Source organism: Chroicocephalus ridibundus, chromosome 10 (genome assembly GCF_963924245.1).
Source record: "Chroicocephalus ridibundus chromosome 10, bChrRid1.1, whole genome shotgun sequence".
NCBI classification, from domain to species: Eukaryota; Metazoa; Chordata; class Aves; order Charadriiformes; family Laridae; genus Chroicocephalus; species Chroicocephalus ridibundus.
Window position 1 is genome coordinate 17,764,718 of NC_086293.1, and position 20,564 is coordinate 17,785,281.

The 20,564-nt window shown below is 42.2% G+C and overlaps 1 protein-coding gene across 1 annotated transcript in view; it reads right to left on the bottom strand.

Annotated features, from left to right (window-relative positions):
• The window catches only part of PTPRG (protein tyrosine phosphatase receptor type G), a 410,943-nt gene that overhangs the window by 164,797 nt on the left and 225,582 nt on the right, over positions 1-20,564 (bottom strand). The window contains exon 4 of the mRNA XM_063347764.1: positions 19,908-20,056. Within this exon, the coding sequence (XP_063203834.1) occupies positions 19,908-20,056 (149 nt within the window). The remainder of the gene's footprint in view (positions 1-19,907; positions 20,057-20,564) is intronic.

Consider the following 20,564-nt stretch of genomic DNA (forward strand, 5'->3'; position numbering starts at 1 on the left):
AAATACCAGGTGTGCTATGTTACAGGGGCCTCTTTTCATTTCCTTATATTTTCACTGGCTTGAGGTTTTCTCTGCTTTGGTTTCTTTCTTATTCACTCCCCAATGACCTTCTTAGATTCTGCATTTTCAGAAACCAACTCAAAATACGGCAAGAGAAAATGTATCAGCCAGGCTGTGGGGGGATGGAGAAGTGGTGTGGTTTTTTTAAGTTATAAAGTTACTTTAATATTTTTTCCATTTTACAACATATGACTAAAATAACCTCTTCTGTCTCAGCATAATTAGTTCCCCGGTCCTGGCATGCCGAAGTGCCTCGTGTTGTTTGGGGTGCTGTTTGCCAGGGAACACTTAATATTCTCATCTATCACATGAATCAATAAAACGCAACCCTGTTTTTCACAAGGTGGCAGTGTATTAGGAAGAGTCATATGGGCTGAGTTAATTTAAAAGTAATAGACTGAAATTGTCCACATTACTTTTATTGAACTGACAGAGCAAGTCCAGTGCTGCTAAGAAATTAATCCCATTTCAAGGAACCAGAGAGCAAGGCCATAAAAGTTACTGGTTTATCTTAAAAAATAATAAAAAAAATTAAACTCAAGCTCTGACTTTTACTTCCAGAAAATGAGGATTTTTAAAAGACACTACTCAGGAAATGAATAGGAGAATTAGAGCTATGCTAAATCAACCATATAGCCATCGGGTTAAATTCACATTCATCAGAAAAAAAAAAGTCTCCCTGCTGATTACCAAAAAGTCAAAGCCTGAAAATTAACTTCAGGCACCTTCGACGCGTGTGAAAGCGAGGAGCAGAGTTCCCATAAATTCATGTAGTCCTCGGTGGAAGGAGAGGGTCCCTTCAGAGGGCAAATGATCCCAAGGGCTTGGTGACCCTCGGGAAGGTGCAATTTGTCACTGAATGAAGAGGAAACCCAGGGTGAAGAGTCTTAAGTTAGGGACCTCACTTTGGTCCACCTACCTGGGCTGGTCCTAAGAGGACAAAAAAACCCAGCAATAAAATCTCCCCTAGATGGAGGGCAGGCAGGATGCTCGGTGCTATGCCATGTTGGAGGCCTTCTGCCTGCAATGATAACTCAGTCCCCAGGCCCGTTTTGGTTTGTTAACACTTTTATACCTTCAACATGTTTTCATGTTTTGTCCTGAACGGATTTTTACCGTGCAGGAGACGGAGGAGGCACAGTGCCAGAGGGGAGCGTGGCAAGCACTGCAGGACAGAAGCAGTATCAGGATCTGTGTCAGCAACGCAGATTTCACCTTTGGTAAAACCTGTTTTTTCATTACTGGACCCTGTATAGGAAGGAGCCTACCAGGCAGGAAATCTTCACTGCAGCACGTGGTGATGGCGCTCATTACAGCTGCACCCCCACACCACACCCTGAAACTTTGACCTTTGTTTTCCTAAAAGTTTAGTCCTCAAATTGATAAATTTCCTCAGACATGAAATTAAAATCTTCGGCACCAAAAATATATTTACATCCAAGGATACATGTCATTTCTCATATCTTGCTATTTAAATCATTTGACTTTGAGTGAGATATGGGAGAAATTTAAGTTTCAGTACATTTTAGTCTCCATCACGTCAAATTTACAACCCTGGAGTAAATCACACTGCCAAGACAAATGTCTTCACTTAAATCAGATTTGTTGCTTCCTTCCATACTTCAGAACATTAATAAAATTGGAGTTCTAGTTCATAATAATAGTTTCATCCTCACTGTGCCAGGAAAACCACAAGAAGTTCACAGGAACCTTAATTCACCCTCCACATACTCACTTCTCTAGGTTAAGCAATTATAGGCCCTGATTTTTATTAGCGATGTGAATGCATGTGCATCTGACTGAAATTCTTACAAGTGTATCAGCATGCACACAGTCAGTCCATATATACTGAGATTTTCTTTAAATGTCTCCTCTAAATTCTTATCTTCAGACTTCCTGAAGACTGGAGGCACTAAAAACAACAAACCAGGTCTCTGGGAAAGGGGCAAAGGCACCTAAAAGCAAGCAAAATGGCAGGAATGTTTACAGCTCACTGAAATTACTTAAAATTTCTCCCCTAAGTAAAAGAAATTTCTAACAATTGTTTCTCCCTGTCATCTTTCCAACAGAACTTACATCTGCGCTCTCAAGAGAACCAAGCCCATCTTCCATTACTGGATCTGGTGCACAACTGTGGGAGCTGCTACTGACGAGGCTTACAGATCCAGTCCCTCCAGTAAATCCAAAGGAGATGATCGTTTTATGTTTTCCCACTGCAGCACCACCCTCAGACTCCAGTCAGAGGCCAAGGCACGTTGCTTTAGCCTTTTTGCAAGATTAAAAAGCAGCCCCCCACTGAGGCTCACAGCAATGGGACAGTGGTGGCGACGAGGGTATAAACTGCGCTTGTGCAACAGCACTTCACGGAGCAGACATCTCAGCACGTAAAAAAGGACATCGCTTGAAGCTGTTTTTTTGACCCACCACTTTCCTAATCATTATTCCTAAACCTAAACACTAACATAAGATAGGGTGAGTGGCACAAGCCTGGATTTCTAGCAAGGGATAAGGGACACGAATGCATCTTTCTAATTGCCACTCATCGAAAGCCCCTTTGACACACACGGCTCCGGCGTTACATATGGCTTGTCAAGAGCCCTCCGTAATGGGAGGCACATGTCAGTGGAATGTTGCTGGGAGCTCCGTGTGATTCAAAACGCTTACTGCAGCATTATTACAGTAATCTTTCAGCGTGCTTTTACTCCCCAACCTCTCCCCATTTTAACAAAACAATCCTAAGCCTGTATTAACAACAGGGTTTAATGAAAACCATACATTTCATGATGAGTGTTTGGTCATGCATGGGAGATTTGTTTGGAATCAGGTTCACTTCTCTCTAGGAATATGACAAGAGATTAAATCATTAAAAATGTATAGTCTGTAATTAGTTTATCATTGCCAGAATTGCAGGAATATTTTACAACATAAAACTGATGCCACCAGCAAGAGATCATTTTGAAAGATCAATGTTGCTGAGGTATCAGAAAACAAAGTAATTAGGAGACAGCATGCATGCTGTTCTCCTCTGTACTTTTTTTTTTTTTACATACACAGACACGCACACACATATATATATATCTATATAAACTATATAACCTTCTCTTTATAAATCCAACCAGTGATGGGACGGATTCTGTGAGACACAGAAACAATATTAGTGATTGCTTTAACTGACATGGTGATGTGAGATTATTCCGAAGCACCACCATCTTCTGAGCCTTGAGGATTTATACTAACTGCATATTTCTGGAGAAAGCAGCACAAAGCGCCACAAACAGGATCTTGGTATTAGTTAATTATGGCACTGCAATATTTTCACCGGAGGCATTTTAGAAAAAAACTGCAGTACAGTGATGCTGTTTGTATTGCAATAGTTAAGGTGGTTTCAGACCACAAATTATAAACCTCATTTTTCAGAGTTTATGACAGGCCTATAAAAAAGGAACCGGCCCTAGCCAGTTTTCTTTTATGACATAAAAAAATTAGCTATTTGAAAGCTATACATTTATGCATGAGTTGAATGGTTTCAAATGATTTTTACCCTCCCACGCTCTTCTGTTTTCAGTACGTACAAAGCCATGGTCACATTTGATGGCCATTCTCCTCTTCCTCCATACTGTGCCCTATCCCCTCAGATGTATTACCGCTTAAAATCAGATTCTTTTGTTTTTCAGGGGGAATTAGCAATCTTATATGAGTCAGCATCCCTGGACAACTCTCTGTAACTATTTAGTACGGAAATATTAGAGCTGTCATTTTCAATATGAGGTTCACAGACCCCTGGGGGACTAATTTAAAGGGGTCTGGAGAAGATAATTAAGAAAAGTCAGTGTACTGTCAGTAGGCTTAAACTGACTGAAAAAGGGCCTGCACTTCAGCAGGAAAAATATTTAGGAGACTCACAAATGAAAAAAAAAGTTCATAACTGCACTGAAATACTAGATTATTTTTTTCCAAGGAGAATATGAATTTAAAGCAGCGCAGAGGGTTGATGTCAGCTTCCACTACAGACAATTTTATTCAAAAGCAGATGTCAGCCTTATAAGCTCAGAGCTTACATGCAGCAGTCGTAGCAGCGCATGCCAGCAGCCTTCAAATGCCAGCTCTGCCTCTGAAAGGATCGGTGAATTTGCACCATACCCCCTCCTCCCCTGCCAAGGTCACCACTTCACCAACTGTCACAGAGCGCTCCACCTCCTGCTTGTATATACGATCAACCAGGGGTAAACATGTCAGCTTAACGCCCTTTTGAGTTGAAATTGAGTTGCTTTCTGGATCTCAGTTTCTTTGGAGTCGCGTATCAGAGGAAGAAAATGGTCTCCACTGTTAAGAACAACTCTGCCTTGTATCATCTCACCCAAACTTTGTCCCTTTGGACTGTGGTGGGACAGGCTGCCTGAGAGAGACCTTTCTCTTTTTAGATACTTCTTTGCACAGGAGAGCTAGGCTATGAACACAAACACATACCCAAAGGGGAAGATGGCACCAGAAGTTGAGATAGGGCTCTTTCTGGACCAACAGTTGTGTTGGTGCTTGTGGGCTTGACTTGCAAGAACTGAGGAGGCCACCATATATTGACCTGAAAGTATTTAGGAGCCATGTGCCAAGTCATTTTGCAAACGGGACACAGGATCCTAAGTCACTTATACACTTTTTTTTATGTTCTTCCCTCTGCTCATTAATATTGGCAAGGAGCTCTATGGTATTCAGTTGGAAAGCTCTTCAAATGCAAAATGTTCTATGATAATCAAGCAAGTCTTTTAGCATACAGTTTGGTTTTATGCATGCTTTTCATGCTCATAGAGTTAAACAGCTCTAGGCAGCAATTACTTTGTTAAAGATAAAACAGTAGGTAACAGTAAAAATATAATCATTTTTCCTCACCCAAAAGCTGATTGCTAAAGAAAACCAGTTCAGCTGACAGCTTGGGAATCCTTTTCTGATGAACTGGGATGAAATGCAATAGTTTTCCTTCCTCACGATTACACTTCCACAGCTAAGTACTTTCAGCCACGGCCTAATCCTGGCGACCATTACATACTTGCACCCACGGGTGCCACAGTCGAGCCCGACCAGCCTCTCACCCCCGCTCACCCAATGCACCTTCTTAGTGTGGTGGCAAATCACAACCGAAAGAGTGTCAGCACAGGTAGATCTTGCACCTTCACCTTGCAGCGGTAAGCAACCATGCTCAATTGTCTTATTTGCCCCTCTGTCAGCAGAGAGACCCTGGAGACCCCTGGAGGGGTGTTTCCGTTCGGGCTGTGCATTTCAGACTGTGGCACACACGGCAGGTGCCCCTGAGGGGCAAAGCCCTCCCCCTCCTGCCTTCAGCAGAACTCTGCAAGAAAAGGTGCTTGGCAGATATTGGGGGAAATCACCTTGTTTTCAGAAGCCACCTCTCTGCTCCTGCTCCCTCAGCTGGTACCTGAGTTAATAATGCCCATGTTTATGTGGATATTTCTAAAGGGAATAACTGAATCCATTACTCAACTTGTGAAAACATTTGCAGTTTAAACAGAAACTACACTCAGCAAGAAAATCCTCCTCCCTGTTGTGGCAAACACGCAACTCCCATTAACCCCAGTGAGAGACACAGGCTCTCAGAAGGGTGAAGCCCTGAGTGTTTGGCTATAGCAATATCCTGCTGCTCTACAGAAACACAAAACTACAGAAACAGTAAAATTTACCACCCCAGACTGACACTGACTGTGTCACCAAGACCTTCTAGGTGCACAAACATCCTGAATTTATATATAATCTATATGTATGCATATATGAGATAGAATGTAGAGCAAAATCACTTATCAGGTATTAGTCACAACTTCTTGAAAGGGATATGATATTTCTGTTTGAACCACACTTTAAGTACTTTAAATTGAGATACCGAAACCTCTTCAACATCATTAACCTGGACTGAAAATAATCAATAAATAATCATTTTGCGTGTAAGTATGAAAGGCAAATGTCTGATACATTAATTGTGAAAGCCCTTTCTGTACTAATGGTTGCCATAACCTAAGGGATCGATTCCATTATGGATATTTACACAGTGACCTATTAGGAATACACGGAAGTATCATTTTTTACATTGATTATCCATCCTTAAAACAGATAGTAATGTATACTTAAATGCATGGATTGCAAAAATCATTTTTAACCTTTATTACATACTCTTCGTTGAAAAGGAAATCGTTTGAGCATCATGGTATGAAGGACACAATTTCAATTTATGTCTTAAGAACAGAGGACAATTATGAATGCATATAAGAAAAAAATAAAATTGTTTGGAATAGTTGGGCAGGTGAAAGCTACCTAGAACGCAAATGTTTCTAATCTGAACCCAAGCAAGCAACACTGACATTGCTGGGCAACTAGAAAATAAATACATATTAAACTTTCACAAATTGCATTGCCTTTTGGAAATGCCTGAAGCAAAATCCCCCTTCTAAGTAGCTCCAACATAAACCAGCATAAACTCTAATAAGTATGCCTGACGCTGGAGGCAGTGCTTTTTAATTTGACAGACTTGTCCTGTGTCCACTTTCCATGGTGAATAGCAGGGCTGTGGGGGAGATAACTGCAAATCCAGCCCGGAGCCGCACAAACGGCCTAAAGGTTAGACAGAAACGCATATGAGGGAATTCACCTCCACCCACAGCCATCTGCCACCCCGGGCCACAGTGCCTGCCCTTCTTTTCCACCCCGCAGCACTGGTCCTGTGCCACCAAGGACAGGAAAAACTCTGCTTTGTGCTTCAAGTGGAGGGAAAGCCCACGGGTTACAGGACCAGCTGGGAACTGCAGCAAGGCAGGCATAAAAGGCTTCTAGTGAGTCAAAGGCTGCCTGCAATGCTGATGTTCTCCACCTGGTGAGGGCAACAGCGGTAAAATACTACAGCCCTGTCGAGGGGACATAAACATTACAGCCCCAATGGTGACAATCACCACTATCTGGGCATACCTGGAGAAAGTGGAGGGCATTTAAGCCGGGACAGCAGCTTTGCTGTACAAGTGAGGTCTGGTCATCTTCAGGTGAGTTTTAAACCAAAGAAGAGAAACCGCTTCTTTTATTTGGCAGTAACTCTGTGTAGAGCTCTTGCCGGAAAAAAAAGTAGGAAAAATAAACTAAAACCTCCTAGTACATTTAAAACAAGCTGTCACTAGGTTAACCGAGCCCCAAAGAAGGCACGCAGTACCTGCTCTTAGCAAATTCACTTACTGATTATCAAATCAATTTAGCGATTCACCGAAGTGCCCATCATCCCTCAAGGCCGTCGCCACACCTGTCAACAAAAACCAGGCACCGACTCCTCTCTTAAGGATATAACATGTGTCAAATTGAAGGTCCTATTCAAATCACAGCTTCCTGCCAGTTCTGATCTCCTCTTCCATCTTTCACGCCATAATCTGCTTAAAACGAACGAAACCCACTGGTTTTGAAAGAGCTGAAGGTTCCGGCCGGCAGCGAGGCCTGTGGTGGCACGGCAGGGACGGCCCCGGCCCCTCAGGCTGCCGCGCGAAGAGCCCGTCAATACCAAGAGACAGAGGCAGGAATAATTCCTTCCAGGTGCTCAGAGGGCAGACACTGATCTTTCCAGTCTTTATCAGAAAAAGGATTTTTTTTTTAAAAATTGTTGATGTTGTTAGATAAATAGGTCTTTTTCAACATGAGTTTCTCCCTTGCTAGAGACAGAACATATATGTGGTGCAATCACGGCAATAATACTCCCCTGCTGTATGTCTCCTTTCCTTCACAGCAGCGCTCATTAAAAATAAAATTTCCCAGTCCGGTTTAAATTCTTTCAAAATGTATGCTTCTAGGGGAAACCGGTGAGTCTATAGAGACAAAACATAGACCTAGATCTCTCTCCGTACTTATATATACGTTACTTCTCTGCATGAGCATTATTTCAAGCATGCACGTGCTATTTCTGTGTCCTGGGGTGTCCATCACAGTCCCACAAATAACTCCCCACGATGTGAAGAGATGTGGACCAGTAAGACACATGAATAGAAAGAAGCAACATTAGGTTTAACCCAGCGACACTTTGGCATTATTAGCCACACGAGAGGCTGGGCAGAATATCAGTCTACAACAGCAAAATCTGAGCTGTGCCCAGCTCCCCCTTCCCCTCCTCGCCATGACGTGTGCAGAGCCAGCACCACGGAAGCTTCACATTCGAAACAGCTCTCGCACAAAACCCCCTGCCATTGTAAGCACTGCAAACTCTCAGACCTGTTCTGTATGAGGCCTCATTTTAATCTTTTGAGCATCCTTTCTTTTTCAAACATAAGCAGATTAAGCTCACTGAGCATCCTTCTTCAGCAGTCATGGTAGATGCATTAAAATACAGTAAATGAAGAAAGGCCGATAAGGCTGTAATGAATGCATTATCTCAAATCCCAGATTGCTATAACTTTACAGAAGTAAAGAAATGAACCTAAGAACAGACTTTAAATACCGTTTCAAGGATAAAGTATCGATGTATTGATCTTATGAGTGCTATTATCAGATGGCTATCTCTGGGTGTCAGGTGAATCCATTCACTGCTAGAAAGACACGCCAGGTTGTCAAGGCCCGAAAATTATCCTTGCTAATTATTTCTCTCCTACTGCCCTTTTCCAGTTCCAGCTTCTGACTGCTGCCAAGTTATTCCTTGCAGCGTTACCAAAACGTTTTCCACTTCTGTCTCACTTGATCATGATGGGAAAACATCTGAACTAACTCTGCTAATAATGCAGCAATATTATGTCAGAGATCATATATGGATGTTTTGCTACCTCAAGTGTTAAGCAAGTTTTGCTAACAAAACTGTTTGCTAGGAAGCTTTCTTTGACATGAGAACTTGCTTTTCTTCCACAGAAAACATTAATTTCCTCTTACGTGGTCTCACATTCAAACTCCTCAGAGTTGAGCCCCACACTTGAGCTTTCATATGTTTCATATATATTTCATATTTCTTTTATTTAAAATGGACCAACACAACAGCTGTTGGAGCTGCAGGCATCCAGAAATTGCTGTTTTCAGTTTCTTGAAAGACTAACTTGTAAGATAGTAATCCTTTACCCTGAAAATACAGCAACTCCCTTCCAGGCTATGCACGCACAGCCCCTACACTACAAAGGGAATAGGAACGTGAACATTTTATCAGAAGCAACATAAGGAATACCCGTTTTTAGTTTTGACCAATTTGGGTCTTGGTCTTGCTACTACTAAACTGTCTGATAAATCACCATATGGTTCAGTGGGAGGGCTAGCAGGCCTTTCATAAATGGTATGCCAGCAACAACAGCATGTAGCTTTCAGCCTTACTTAGTAAACAGCATGTGGTTTAACATCAGTGACTGATATGACTGAAGGTATGTACTTCGGGTATTTCCTTGAGGCAAAGGCCCCTAAAATTCTTCCTAGTTAAACGGGGAGCAAGGGGAATATTACATGAGGTTGAGGAGAAAGACATGAGCATGGATCTGAGGATGGGTGACTCGATTTATGTTCAGGAAATAATGGGTTTTACTTTTACTCTCTTGAAATTTCATCTTTTGAATGCAGCTCATTAAGTTAGAGCTCACATTCCTGCCTCCCAAACAGAATGAGACCTCTCAAGCAAAGAATTTCAAATGAATCTTTTTTAAAACCTTCCCGTTATCTGCAATCTCCTATTTTGAACTGGATGTAATGACATTTCTTTTTCTTAAGGGATATTATGGTCCTGCCTGGTATGTGCCATCTCAAGATTAAAAGTGTCACTCAACTCTCAGCTAGCCACCTTCCCCTCCAGAGCACTAGCCTGCCCTAAGAGGATCTAGACCTCAGTGCAAGGAGAACAGAATCCCCCCCCCCCTCAACCAAGAGTGATAAGAAACTAAAGAAAAGAGGCTTCCTTTTCTTTTTGGAAGAATTTTGTAATTTTGGCTACTCATCCATGGGTGGTTTTGCATTTTAAAAAGTTAAGTCTGCTAGTCTTTGAGAATCCTTAAGCACTGCATGCAGGCATTGAGCACTGAACTTCTTATCTTAGACACTGCCACCCTGAAGGAATGGAAGCGCTCTATGTAGGAACAAAAAAAATAAATCAACTGAAATTACCCTTACAGCAATCCAGTTAAGGTAAAGAGCAAACACAAGTGGTGTTGCAGGCACGGACTTCAAAACACAGTTGAAAGCTCTATAAAGAAAAAAAAGATACAAAATTCAAGAAATTTAAATTTCCATCCCTGGCATGATCAAGGCCCAAAGATCTCTCTCCAGATGTGTGACAGATCTTGTGCTAACAAGTATTTTTAATTCTCAAGTCGCATTCACCACCCAGGGTGAGCAAGGTTGCCTCTCCACCCTCTATTTGGTGTCTGAGAGTCCATTCAAAAATTGAATTTGCCCCCAGTCTCAGAGAAGAATGATTCATCCTTAACTTATTTGGTAGACACTTTCAATCTTCTTTTCCTGGACATTAACAGCCCCCTCTGGAGACACTAGCACTCTTTTGGCAGATCAGGTGCCGTTTTCTGTGCTTAACTAAACTATTAACAAACTGCTAGCCCACTGCAGGGGGCAAAGCTCTTTCCCACCTGGTAACACTATTTCTAATTCTGGTGGGAAGTTAATTTTTTTTATTTCTTACACATGTGTAGATCAGAAGTTATGTCTTATTAAAAAAAAACCAAAACACTCCCAAATGGTCAATGGACAAGGATACCCAAGCCCCCTTTGAGGGATGGGATAACAAAGGCTTTCCTGCCCAGGCAGTGAGCGCGCTGGAGGCAGCTGCAGGCAGGAAACAGAAGGGGCTGCAGATTTCCTGGAAATATGAGCCCACTTCGCCTCCTCTCTGAAGCCTGAGGATAAAGGAAAGCCCCCTCTGAGGACAGGCAGCCTCGCTGGGATGGTGATAGAAACGAACATTATTGGCCTTTTGAGGCATTTGCTGAAAAGCCCAACTAATTAGAGAATACAGAATTTTGCTTATTAAGCTGGATAGAAAAACAGGGAGCAAGAGGACACACTTATGCAGGAATACAACTATTTTCCCCCAATTGTTTTTTCTTTACAGATAGATGAGTGCCATGTGTCTCAAAGTATGAGCAAACACATACCTTTTTTTCTCGTTTTCAACCACTTGATTGTTATTTCATTTCTACCAGAGAGTAAACTCTTACTGTGTTTTAGATCCTTTTTCAACTTTAGTTAACCTTCCCATCCTGTCTGGAAATACAATGCCTGTGAACTGGGGAAATAACAGGGACTACACTCATATTTGCTGCCTGATCTCTTACATCATGTGAAGCTTTATCATAGGAAAAACAAAGCAATTCATCCCTGCAAAGCCTGCGGTTACAGCAGCGACACTGCTGTATCCTGAAGCAGGAATTCCACCGGGGCAGGCACTGCACAAACCCAGCAAAGAGATACTCTGTCCCAGAGAGCTTTTAAACTCAATCTAAGAGACAGCAGAAGGATTCAGGTGGGAGGGCAAGAATGTAAGTACAATACTACTGACCAGCACAATCCGCAGTGAATGCATTTCACAGCCTGCCTCCCCCCAGAATTAAAAAGCCTTCTGGTGACCCACATTATAAAATAAATTTTAATGAAAACCTTTTTGGACACATGAATAACTGAATGGCAAGATGCACCTTCCTTTCTGGCTTATACAACCTTTTGGCCATCATCCCTTAGAAAACAGTTCTTTAACGTGTGATAAAACAGAAAAAAAAACAACCCTGAATAAATGTACCGAGTTTTCTAACTGTGAAAGACATGTCTGACGTAATTTATTCTCTTGGCATGAAATTATAGCAACTGTTTAGAATTCTTCAGAAAAAAATATACAAAAATGCAATCAGTAAAAGCACTAGTATAATAGACAATTTAAATCATTTCCTGCTTGCTGCCTTAAATCATGATTAACACTGGTGAAATCTATTCCCACTGTTCGAGACCCAGTGAAATGACTTCCATGGGAAATACTGGCAGACAAACTACCAACAAGCCCATTAACCACATTAAGGTTTTGTTTTGATTTTTTTTTGTGTGCCAAGGAAATATTATCACTTCTTAACACATTTGTGCAATGTTTCTTTTCTTTTTTTGCCAAATGTTATCTATCTTTGTTATTTCCAGAGGGCCTATGGAAATAACTACGAAGGGTCACACATCTCCAGGGGAAGACGTCCTGAAGTCCCAGGACTGTTAGACTTGCCTGAAGGAAAGAGGCAGTGCTGAGCACTTATCAAACCACGTATTTTTTTAACCAGTGTCCCAGGACCCTTGTGGACAGCCACCCGGGCACAGCATGGCATGCAAGCAGCCCCGGGACACTTGACCGACCTGCAGCTTCCCTCTCCGTAAGCCTTACACACTTCATGGCTGCGCATGTGACTGAAAAAATTGCTTTCCTGCTTCTAAGTTCCCCAACTTAAAAAGCTAAGAGCAAGTTTGGAAAACTTGGCGCCTCTGTTTAAGACTGAGGTGGCCGTTTCCACTGAGAGCAATAATATAGCCCTCCAGTAGCTCTAGAAGCAAGTTTCTTTCTACAGAGTTACTGAAGTCCCTGTATCTAGCCATACTAAATGAAGTGGTGCTTCTGTCCAAGATGTATTTGCACAGGGGCACGCTGAGGTTCAGCCGACTCCTCGCCCCTCCTCTAACCTGGGTTAGAAAGCCTCCACACACAGCCTCCCTATCTGCGCCCGCCTCTCGCCATCACCACTGGGGGAAGGAGGCTGACATGGGCATACCGAGAAGAGCCCCTGCTAAACATCCCTTTGAGTCTATCAAAATCCTACCCCGTTCCTTACAGCTCCGGACAAATGAAGTCACCTCCTCATAATGGAACACTGCACCTTGCAGAGGCCTGCCAGATACTCTTAACACGGCAGCTACCCAACACAGTAAAGCAGCAGAAATAGCTATTACCTGCTGTCCCCTTCCTTCTCCTCCCATAATCAAGTAACTATTCCAGAAAAACAGAATTTAGCAAGCTCCCACACATGCTTTTTCCCCTTTACTTGCCACACTAAGTGTCCACAGTGAATGCCAGTAAACCCAGTAGCCTAAGTACCCAGTAAGCTCAGCACGTAAAGCTCACCTTTACAGCTGGGGAGAGACAGCCTCATTTTTTTAACTCAGACAATCCCACATTTCAAGTAACAATCCTATTGAATCTGCTACCTTTCATTAAAGTAGCTCTTATAACTCTGTCAAATTCTCCAACCTTTGTATTGATTTTTTCTCCTATTCAAAATAACTCTCCTTTACAACAAGAGCTGGCTGTCAGCCTCTTATCTCTTATTTTCACCCATCGGATCCTCCTTCTCCTTGTCAGTCTTTCCAGACTCCAATTAATCATGTAGAAAATCAGGGATTTATGCTAAGAGGAATGTATAACTCTTAGCTCATCATTAACACACTGTAATTGCAGTGTAGTGCTCCTGCCTCAGACCTTTTCAACAAGACAGTGGAAATCCTTTGGGGAAAGCAGGACATTCCCACATCCAACCTGAAAGGAGTTATATCTGGTTCGTGTTACCGGATAGTTATTGCAAAATAAAACTCTGGATGCACTGTAACACTTGCAACTCACTCTAGAAATTACTGGGGCCTGGCAGGCAGTGGGAAGATGCTGCCATAAAACCAAACTGCTGTTACATCCCTAAATTTTGTCTGGGTCTCTATGCGAACAGTCCCAAGATACGCTAACCCCTCCACTAAACATATTTTAATTTCAGACCATCCTCCCATGTTTCTTCTTAATTATCACGGGGCATTCACAGAAAAGATCAGCCAGATGGAGACTAAATATTTCACTACTACAAGATGAAGCATTCTGCACTAAAACGGAACCTTGATTGCAATAAAGTCATTAATTACAGTCTCAACTGATTCTCCTGTCAGTATATGGGAGGCACTAAAGACAACTGTGAGGAGACAGTGTATCAGCTACACTAAAGAAAATAAAAGAGTAAACCAGACAGTTATAAGACGACGTTTAACTTGCACTGCTGACGGTCTTTGCAGTGCAACAGGATGGAAACTCAGCCATGTGCTCAATATATCCACCCATTTTATGTTTTAAAATTATGACACACTGATTTCCTGACAGTGAGAAACCCGACAAGTTTTAAAAGCGGTGAAGAGCAAAGAGGAGTAAAGTTTGGAGACTCCTGGAGTAAAATCTCAATTTACTGGTGGTAAGACAGAGCAGCTTTTTTGGCTTTTTAGCATCTTGTATTTTTGGAGTATTTTATGGCTATCTGGACCCCCAAAGACTGTAGGGAAAGGGAAGACAGAAGACTGTAAGAAAACACACCGAAAAATCCTAATTGTCAGTTTAAAAAAAGAGAAAAAAAAATTAAATAATTAAATGTGAAAATCCCCAAGCCATTTCCTTGTCTGAATGATTAAATCAGGGGTGCTGTAAGGGAAACAGACAGAATAAGCAGCGCATGCTAAATTCCCTGGACACCCTGCAGCAGAGACAGCATGAGTACGGAGCCAAATCCGCACCCGGAGTTTCACCAGCACATCTCCCATCAAAGTCACTGGGAGCTCTAAGTATCCCCCTATAAGTGTGGGTTTGGTCCTTGGAGAGAATATTACAGTAAAATTACTTCAGACAGTTGAAGTCTCTCACTGTGATATATTCCCAGCGGCCTTCTTTAGGTCCCTCCATCATTTATTGACTTCTACTTTGCTACATCCTGCCAGATGGAGGCAAGAAATTTGAAGAGCAACTACGAAACGAAATATAAGGAAATAAAACCAACGCTGGCTCCCTGTTTCGCAATTAGTCTTCACTTATGCTTGAAGCCAACACCAGAAATCTTTGCAAAATTGCAATTACCAGATATGCTGGATGCCAAAAATAATAAACCCAGCTGCAACACGGTAACATAGGGTGTTAGTTCTCCCTGTACATCAGGAAGACATACTGTGATACATTCATCTTTTAATATGTTAAAAAAGCGCACACAAATCTAAGCAGGCTTTCAAATGCACCACAAATAGAACTAAATAACAGAAAAGGCCCCAATTCTAACATTATAAATTAAATATCCCTTGCCATTCACAGGTGGACAAAAGGCTGGACGTACACTGTAGATGACTCCAGAAGTGATAGCAAGACTTAAACATTCAGGATAAAAACAAAACAACCCACTAACTTGTCGTACTTTATTTGCTACAGTAAAAGGTTTCACGCACTGAATACCATGTGTCTTCTACATTAACAACACTGGTTGTCTTCTGCCTGTGATAATATAAAGCATCAGAATTTAAGAGATATAATGAGAGGTAGGATAGCACACAGTGCTAAACTTTGGCAAGGAGATCTGAGCATTCAAATTAGAGCAACTAGCTGTAGATCTAGACCACGCTGAAGTTAGTGTGTATAGTCAAAGGGAAAAGAAAGAAAATCAAAGAAGTAGCAAGAACAAAGACACCATTAGAACCTGGAAAGTCTTCTAAGAAACATGCTTAAAGAAGCACAAGAACTGTTAATGCAAATGATTGTTTTGCAATAATAATTTAGGAAAATGAATCTATCAACATAACGTAAAAGCTTGTTAATTGACATGAAAGGGTGTTAGCTCTTCATTTTCTGCTGGGATGGTTTGTGGGGTTTTGTTGAAGGTTTCTTTTTGCCTTTTTTTTTTTTTTTAATGGAGAAGAACTGGAGATCTCTAAAAACATGCATGTTGGCACTTGTGGGTATGAAATCACATTGCCAAGTTGATGTTCCTGTTACCAATTTGGCCTAGACACTGCAAGTTTGTTCATGTAAGATTAAAGGGATGAGGTCTCTATGGCATATTGCAGTATGGTCCTTGGAATAAGATTCTCATTTACTAAATAAATTACTGTATATTACTGTATAATGGTGTTCACATTATAACTGACAATTAGCGCCATTAAAGAGAAAGCTCATAAACAGCCAAAGCTCACATCAAATTAACACAGTCATGATTAAAATCACTCTTCTGATTTCTGCTCTTCACAGAAATAATCAGCATTTTGCATAAAAATGAGTACGAAGCAACTAAAAAAAAATAAAAAAATAAAATCACAGTTACGCTGGGACGTTGGTACCGAACTCCTCCAGCACAGCACTGCCACGTCAGCTCTTTGCTCGCCTATGAAATATTAAGTGCCGGGTTTCCCTGCGCGCAGGCAGCCCACACGGCGTGCCCTCCCTGCCACAAGCTCTGCGCAGGCAGGGCTGGTAACCGGCGCGGTGACACGGGAGATTAAAGCACCGCAATTACTCCTCTTGGCTCTAATGAGGGGAACCTGGGTTCTCTCCTGGCCTGAGGGAAGCTCATCATCTTTATTTTAATTTTGTCACTTAGCCATTTAAATAGTTCCTAGCATTTGCATGTTCATTTATACTGTTTCGACTTCAGAAAGAAAAAGAAAAACCTGAGTAATTATAGCGGAGAAGAACAATAACAAAATACAAAGGAGTCAGCAATTCATTAAAATTTAGAGAATGTGATGTTAAAAACTTTTCTTAACTTGAAGGAAAAAGGAGAGAGACTTTTTCGAAGCTGGCGCAGAGCCCACATCCTCATTAGGATTCGCACTCCACTCACACAGCAATACGCTAATGGTATCGCTTTAATCTTCAGCATCGCAGCACTAGTTCCTGGCCTCACCCAAGATGATTGTGCTAAAATGGGAAGAAGGAGGGTAAAAGAAACTTCAAGCCAATGCTGGTCAGGCCTGGTATCACGAACTGGAACCTCGCTGTGGATGAAAGTTTGAGGCACGTGGTCATCTCCATTCACGAATGCTACTTCAGAGACAGCCAAGCTCATAATGGCTTCATAAGGCTCAAGTATCACCAAGGAAAATTTAATCAATAAATAAGCAATCAAGACCACATAATGAAAGAACGCCATTACGTATGCCATGGTTTGAAAATGAATCACAATATGCTACATATGCGTAAAAGTACTGCAAGATAATACGCCTTTGATCCAACATGCCTTTAAAGCAGGAAACAAAAGGATGTTCTCATATATCTTACTAACTAATTTAACATATAAATCACAAAAAAATATGATCCAGATGGGCTTCAATGAAGGAAACCAATTAACGTAGACAGCCTTACCATCTGACACATTAGTTGTAATAATAAAAACCAAACAACATGGTCAAACAATAATGCTCTGTATTATATCTGACATTTCTAATTAGTTTCTGCATCCTCTTCAAGAAAAAAGACTACCAGCAAGCACTTTGTTTCCCAGAGGAAAAAACATCTAAACTTCATGTGCACAGAGCAGAGTCTATGGATGAAGCTGATCTATCGGCATTCCCTTGGGATGTGCTTTGGAACTAATGGGTTTTGCATAGTCCGCATCTGGTTGCACAATTAGACTGAGAAAATGTTTCCTTTCAGCTGCATCCCCACTGTAACTGCTGCAGACCTGGAATGCCAACACCTGCGGGCTCCTTAAAAGCTTTACCTACGTCCACAGGCTCAGAATAATCAGAATGATCTGGGCTTTGCTTTCTGTACGAAAAGATTTTGTTTTTTCCTTTCTACAGCTTTCCTAGAAATGCCACTTCTCAAATGAAGTACAGTATTTCTGGCACAGACCTCCCAGCATCAGGCAATTAGGGTTGCATCAGACAGTTGTAAGCTGAACTACAGTTAGCATCACAAATTAAAAGCTACACTATGCATCCATGTACAGTTACTGTTTGAGAGGTCTAGTCCCAACTATGAGGACTATTTTTGCATGTATTGGCAAGAAGTTTCATCACCTTAGACCTACTGGACCCTTCAAAATCCACCCATGAAAATTCTTTCCAGCACATGAATGAAATTTGGAACTCTTGGGCAGGAGGTAGGTAGCATCACAACGGGGAAAGGCTTGGTTTGGAAACTGCTCTTCCTTTAAAAAATAGTAAGGGAAAGGCTGTGGGAATCCTGATAATGCCATCATACCCACGAAGGTCAGAGAACAGAGGTTCATGTCAATGCAATGAATACCAATCATTTGGAAAATTACATTTTCATTATTAAGATTAACACTAAACCTATCTGATACAGCAATTTATTTTGCACAGCATTTATAAACAAGTGACCTAAATTCAGAAAGGCAGTCTCCTTCCCCCCCTCCCCAACTTTAAAGTAGCAAAAATTAGTATTTCAGCCAATTAAAAAGAAAATGAAGAATACTTAAACGAAAGGAAAATTATTTCTTAGGAATTTGCTTTTTCCCCGAAGTAAAATAGCTTCCATTCATCCAGTCGGCATCAAAGAGCCTTGGCATCATAAGAAAGAGTTTCTGAAGTGGAAATACTATTTCTGACACAGGCTCCTTTAGCATCTCTCCACTCCCTGAAGTTTTAAAGAGGAGTTGACTGGCTCTGTAACTTCCTGAGTGCTGCTTCTGCCACCCAAAAATAGGGTTACAAATGTCAGTATTGCCAACTGAGACAGAGCAGCAAAACAATGTTTGGGCCTTTGCTCCATGTGCTCAGGGGTGGCCCCTTGTAAGAATTCACAGCTACATCAAGCCAGAGCTGTTGGAAAAACTTGTAAAAAAGTAAGAAAATAAAAAATCTCTGCCTCACAGATCATTCAATGTACAGGTTCAGAAGAGGGAGACAAAAAATGGCTTCTAATTCTCATGTGATGGTGCAGCTGGAGCAGGGAGGCGAGAATCAAAGGATTTGGTCATGTATCAGAGTATATTACAACCTCACTTTGTGCTTTGGAAGCCCCTTCCCACCTCCTGAACAATGACTTTGTGAAAGCCACATATGAGGAACTATGGCAAGCTGGGGGCTGAATCAAGTTCTTGCAAGATCCAGCTCACAAGACAACCATTTCTGCCCACCCACCCACGAGCTTTGGGGGCATCTCCCAGCTCCGTGCATCCTGCTCACGCCCATATGCCACACTCTGGAAGCGCTTATCTGCTTACTGACAGGCAAAGGTAATCCCAGACAACATCCATTTTATCTCACCATGCAAAACCTTGAACGTAAACTGAAAAGTATCAACAAACTCTATTGACACAGAAAATACTGCACTGCCGACACAGCGACGCAGAGCTCACAAGCCAAGACCCAACCGCACCAGGCTCCACAGCTGCCTGCGGCACCGGGACCCTCCCTGACATCTCAAGGCACGTCCTTGTGGTCAACTGCAGCTGGTCGCTGCAGCTCAAAGCCCCGTGCTCTGAACAGGGCCACGTTCGCAGGGTGCTGTGCCTGAGCCGGTACCCTGCTCCCGCTGCAGCACAACAGCATAGCTGGGCGGCTGGCAGCCAGGGCGGGCTCGGGTCCAGCTGGCTCCCGTGCAGGCAGAGCAAATGCAGGGCTGTTTGCACAGATCTGTGTAGACGTCCTGTTAGTACAAGGCAAGGGACCGCAGCTGAATACAGGTAGAGAGCGGGGCCGTACGCGTGCAAGCAAGCAATACTGATCAAAGACAGCGGTCTTGGCACGGCAGCTCCCAAACTGCTGCTCTTTGTTTGTAAGCGTCATGGGAAAGAAAAGATTTGGAGGACAACGAGGTCACTTTGCAGATATTTGCAAGGAGATCCTCTCACACATGGAAAGCTTATGGGAGAAACCAGAAAAGTGGCTGTTTGCAACTTAACCCATGGGACGTGAGAGCTGGCAAGGCTAGCAAAGCAGAGCTCAGAGCTGACATTGCAAAAGCACATAAGAGATGATAGATAGAGTGCTGCGAGGGCCGGAAGGGCCTTGAAAGTGATATGTTCGCTGAAGGAAACATTGCACTATTTCACAGTCGTCTCAAACTACAGCAATACATTCTGATTTTATTTTTTTTCAAGAACATAAGCGCATGTCTTTCCACTCACCTCAACAGGGAACCTCTTGCCATTGATGCTGTGCTCAGAGCCAGCTGATCCGTTGCTTTGACCCCAGTGAAACTCCACTTTCTCTGCCTTGAATCTGCCCGGCAACCCAGCACCACTGACAAAATAATCGTCCTTCAGCAGGATAGCAACTGCACACACAGAACAAGGAGAAGGATGATCTTAGCACAGTTTTTCTGAAGCATTTACAGTTTTTTCCGCATTATATTAGAATAGTTCTTCTAATGCAAGTAAAACATCGGGTCATCATTTTACAGGGATTGGTTTAAAAAAAAAAAAAAAAAAAAAGAGTCTACAAGTAATGCTGGCTAATTATGGAAGTAATTATGAAGTTACATAGACTACAGAAAACCACAAAGTCCAAATTTCTCAAGGACTTTTTGCCCTCCTCATTGGACTTTGATTAAATTTTAAATGGTAAACTCCATCAAAACTTGTTTAATGTGGTTCCAGGGACTACTGGCTGACCATGTTCCTTGGCCCTGTAAACCACTGCAGGTCTGCAGATGACAAGTTAGGAAAAGAATGGATCCTATGCTTGTTGGATTTCCTCTGTTTTGTTGGGGGGCGGGATGGGACAGACCTCTGTGCCCTGTCCCACCTCTACTGCTGGACATGCACGTACTTTCCTTAATGCCC